Here is a 4,870-nt window from a genome sequence, read left to right as displayed (position 1 = left end):
TGAATTTTGCTATTTTTCTAAAATACTAAAACTCAAGGTGTTACAATCACATAGCATCTATAAGACTAAATCTTTTACACTAGCAAATCATATTAATCGTATTGATTATGTTGACATTAATCATCAAAATCACATTAATCCAATGCTAGAGTCATTGATCTTTCACACATAAGAGCTTGTACGGCACCGAGAGCAAATTTTTCTCGAGGAAAATGAATTTCAACCTCATTGTGGTGTCCATTTAGAGTAAAATGTGCTTCACTTGCTTAGTTATGATTCTCACATCTCTTATAAGGTGAATGAGCAAACATACAATCGGAATGTGTGTATATACATGTATACAAATGAGTTTAAAATACTAGCCTAACAATTGTTGCTATTCGGCAAATTATTGACCACATGGTAAAACGTTATCATTGTTTTCTGTAGCCACTTCCCTTGCTACACCAATTCATCAGAATTGTTTATCTTCTTTAAGGCCTGGCCGTCTCCGGCTGCGGCATCGCAGTCGACGTCGTCCAGGGCTTCATACTGTTGGTCTTTGAAGAGCACTAGCATATAGAAACCCATGAGCACGACGATTGATGTCATGCACCAGATGACGATCACCAGTGCGATCGGCATGAGCAGCGATATCCGGTACGCGAACGCGCAGCTCAGCGCGGTAGACAGCGCCCACACGGCGACCTGCAGCCGCCGCCTCTCCTCGGCGGGGGAGGCTGGCGTGAGCCGCTCGGCGCGGCGGAGGCACCAGAAGAGCGCGGCGAGGACGGCGCAGGAGCCGGCGACGAAGGCCAGGTCCCAAGGCTCGCCGCGCACCCTCCACGCCGCCCGGGCGAAGCTGCAGGCCACGAGGGCGGTGGCGGCGACGCGTAGCAGGCACACGAGGGTGAGAAGCGCGGTGTTGTCCGGAGCCTTGTCGGCTTCTCGCTCCGGTGACTGTGCGTGGGGATCGGCAATGGCCGTGGAGGAGAGGACAATGGAGATTCTGCCGCATGTCTCGCCCATGGAGTTGTGGAGACCGCGATCAAGTAATTTTTTGCTCGCCTCTGCGCGCGAAGTTTACTTGTTGGATGCCGGCCGCGACCGAGCTGCGTCCGTGTCTGTCTCCACGACAAGGCTGCAGCTGCTGTGTGGATTGTATCCTCCCTCCCTCCGTCCATCTTTATATAAACTGATGAGGGATCGACTCGTCCACACGGCATCTGTGACTTGACCCCCTCACCTGACCTGACGGATAGAGACTCGAGGACGCGTCGAAGACTTGAAAAACGTTACTTCTGTTGTTAGCGGAACTTCGCGTAACTCGCGTGCATCGTGCATCGAGACAGCGACCGTGCGGAAACAACGGCTACCGTGTTGATTGATTCTCAAAATTCCATTTGTTTCCGGGTCTCTATCATGCGGAACCCTCTCCCTATGATTTTTTTTAAATTCGTGAGTATCATGAAAATCGTTTAAAATTTAGTGGGAATTCGATTAAATTTACTCGGACAAATTTGTAAATCGGAGACAAAAACTGACTAAATCGACAATTTAGTAACCGCTCGATTTGAACCGAAGATAAATCAAATTGCACAAAAATCGGCCGCATTTCCTGTATTTTTCGCATTGAACGCATTTCGAACAAATTTGTCGAAAACCATTCGGTTTTACCGATTTACCTAGATAATTTTCCAAATTGCAGTGCAGTTTAACAAAAACATCCAAAAAATAGCTCAATCTTGTAAAATCAATAACTAACTTATCTGAGCTTCAAATCAAGTGAAATAAACTTGGTTGGTTTCCTTGTGGCACGATCTACATGATAAAAATTTATACTCATAAATTTTTAAATATTTTCTATGAGAAAATTTATTTACTAAGCCTAATTAAATACATAGTTAATTCTTTGCTAATCCAAAAATCATGAAACTAATTTTGTTAGTCTTATTATATGATCCTATGTCTTTTAAAAAATGCATGAACTCATAAAATAGTTATTGTAATATGCATGATTGTGTAAATGTATTACAACTAGATTAATTTATAACTAACCCATCATATCTCCAAAATTAGTGAAACCACTTTTATTAGTTTACATATACTATGCTTTATGTAGGAAAAATAATGATAGCCATAAAAAGTTAATTAAAGTGTTATTTCTTGATATGTTCACTTTATGCTTGTGAACTTTGTAAAAATCAACGAGAAATTAATAAACTCTAAATAAAATGAAATTAATTTTAAAGATCCTCTTAAAATATGTTTAAAAAATATGTGTTTGCATGTTAAGCTTTTTCTTAACGTGATGGGCCAAATCATCCTATTCATCCGGCTCATTTTAGTATTTTTCTTTTTTTCAAACTTCCTCTCTATAAAATATTATGCAAACGGTATTATTTTTGAAAAAAAAATCACATAAGGTATTAGAATTGTCGCTAGTATTTTTAGAATTTTTTGTGATTTTATTTTTGAATTTTTGAATTTAAATTCAAAAACCAGTCAATTTCTAAATACAATTCGGACCAAATTGACCGATATTCGCGATATTCGAGCAGTTTTCAATGACTTTTCGAACCTGACCACCCCAGACTCAAATCCGATCCAAAATAAAGAAAAATCTTATTCATCCACATTCATTGTTCTTTAGCACTGGTCGATTAGTTTGTTCAACAGGATCAAGCTTAGCGTCGTTGCCTATAACATAGTACTCAACAATGTAATGATAGCTACATTATATCGGTTAAAATAATGGTTGGTACCTGTTAAACCACATTGGTCAAGGTAATTATGATAAATTGGTAATTATGATAAATTTTATCTAGATTGTTAATCTAGCTAAGCCGCTAATCAAGCAGTACTAGCCTCGTTTTTTTGCAAACACAGTGATGGCTAAGCTAAACTATCTAGGCCGGCCCTCCCCTAACAAAAAGATATATCAAATATCTAACTATATGATATATATATGTATAAAAAATACACTATATAAGAATAAGGTATATTATATGTGTCTTAACGATTCCAGATATTATGAACTCGAATCTACAGGACCTAGTATACTCGGGGATTTCAGAAACCTATATTGGGCGAATCAAGTATGATTAGTATTCAGAGTGGATTCAGTTGTCTTATCATGATCGACACGGCAGAGGACTCCATATCGACTATGATTGGATTCAAGACGACACTGTCGGTGTATCAGGAACCGGAGGTCCCTGAGTCTCGAGGCCAGGCCAGCCGTCCACCACGTGTCACCATCCCGCAAGGTCCCTCCCGCGGGATGAGGAAAATCTAAGTTCCGGGAGAAGGTGCTCGGGGCCACAGTCTCTGGTGCCCGAGCACCCCAGTTCCCCGATGACCCGCAGAGTCCAAGTACCGGGAAGAAAGTGCTCAGAGAGGTGCCCGCTCATCCCCAAGCGCCCTAGTCCCCCGACGATCAGAAGAGCTAAGTTCCAGGAGAGAGTGCTCGGGGACCATGCGCAGCAGTCCCCGAGCGCACGGTTCCCCGAGGGCCAGCGTGAGAATGCTCGGGAGCGAGTGCTCGGGGCTGCACGTGGCAGCCCCCGGGCACTCGGTTACCCGAAGGGTCTGTGCAAAAGCGCTCGGGAGAGAGTGCTCGGGGTTGCTCGTGATAGCCCCCGAGCACTCAGTTCCCCAGAGGATCATTTGCGAATGCTCGGGAGAGGGTCTTCGGGGAGGTAACCAGTACCCCCGAGCACCCGGTACCCCGAAGACAAAGATAGGCATTCTCGAGAGAGAGTGCTCGGGGAGGTGAACAGTACCCCCAAGCACTCGGTTCCCCGACGACCCAGAGAGGCCCCCAAGGGGCCCACAGATGAGGTGTCCGCCCGTCAGAGGTCCAAGGCCGCATTAAATGAGCGCGCGTGGCCTGACATATCCAACTGCTCCCTCCGCGGCGTCAGTTCCTGCCATGCTTTGGCAGAGGGGTGTGGGGCTATTAATTGCATGGGTCCTGTCCCGTATCATCCGGTGTATCTCGGGATAACATTGCTCGAATCAAGGCGTTCCCCCTGCCGCCCTGCCATGGCAGAGGAACAAGACAGGGCGGGCATGCCGGGTGACTCTGTGGCTGCCCGGTGGGCCCTCTCAACGGCGCCCGTTGCCAGGGCGTCCACAGTGATAAGTGACCGGACGCGCGCCGCGTTTCTTGACCGCCCCAGTCACTTCGCCCAGAGGAAATGATGACGCCTTTCTCAGTCGTGGCATCTTGGAACTTGTGCCCCTTCCTTCCCGTTCGGGGTATGTCGCGGCCGGCGAGTGCATAAAAGGGTCGGCGCACAGGAAGAAGAAAGGGAGAGAAGAAGAACAAGCCCAAGCAGTCGACCGGGCCACAACCAACGAAGAAGACGAACCCCACAACGAACCAAGCCAACGGACGAGGACATTGTGAGCTAGCCGGAGCAGAGCTCCTGCCGAGGAACAAGGAGCCTCAAGCTCTTGGTTAGACACAATATTCTTGTAACCAGCTACATCCTTGAGGGATCACTCTCAGGAGAGTTATTGCATCCACACAGGAGTAGGGTATTACGCCCCCGTGCGGCCCGAACCTGTCAAAACTCTGGTGCCTTTACTTCCCTTTGCACTAGGTCGATCATTCCCCACCACCGGCCGTTGCATTTGCATCCACTTCCATTTATTTCTCCGACGAACTTATTCAGGATCATTGCCCCGGCCGAATCTCTAAAAAGGGGTCTCTCAGGATCCCTGCGACAGTAGTTAATCCTCTGACAGCTGGCGCGCCAGGTAGGGGGGAACATTCCTGAATCTGTTCGTTTGTTTTCTTCCGTAGGAAAAAAATGACCGATGGACACCGTCTCCAGCGTTCCGGCTCCACTTCCAGTGAGGAAATGCTGCCCGACGTCAAGGA

General features: G+C 46.4%; 1 protein-coding gene across 1 annotated transcript; it reads right to left on the bottom strand.

Moving 5' to 3' along the window:
- Positions 1–240: 240 nt before the first annotated feature.
- LOC133929695 (uncharacterized) lies at positions 241–1,134 on the bottom strand. The gene has a single exon (XM_062376483.1). The coding sequence runs from the start codon at positions 1,006–1,008 to the stop codon at positions 442–444; it is 567 nt and encodes a 188-aa protein (XP_062232467.1). The 5' UTR covers positions 1,009–1,134; the 3' UTR covers positions 241–441.
- Positions 1,135–4,870: the final 3,736 nt, after the last annotated feature.

Source organism: Phragmites australis, chromosome 9 (assembly GCF_958298935.1).
Source record: "Phragmites australis chromosome 9, lpPhrAust1.1, whole genome shotgun sequence".
NCBI lineage: Eukaryota > Viridiplantae > Streptophyta > Magnoliopsida > Poales > Poaceae > Phragmites > Phragmites australis.
This window is presented reverse-complemented; position numbering and strand designations above follow the sequence as displayed.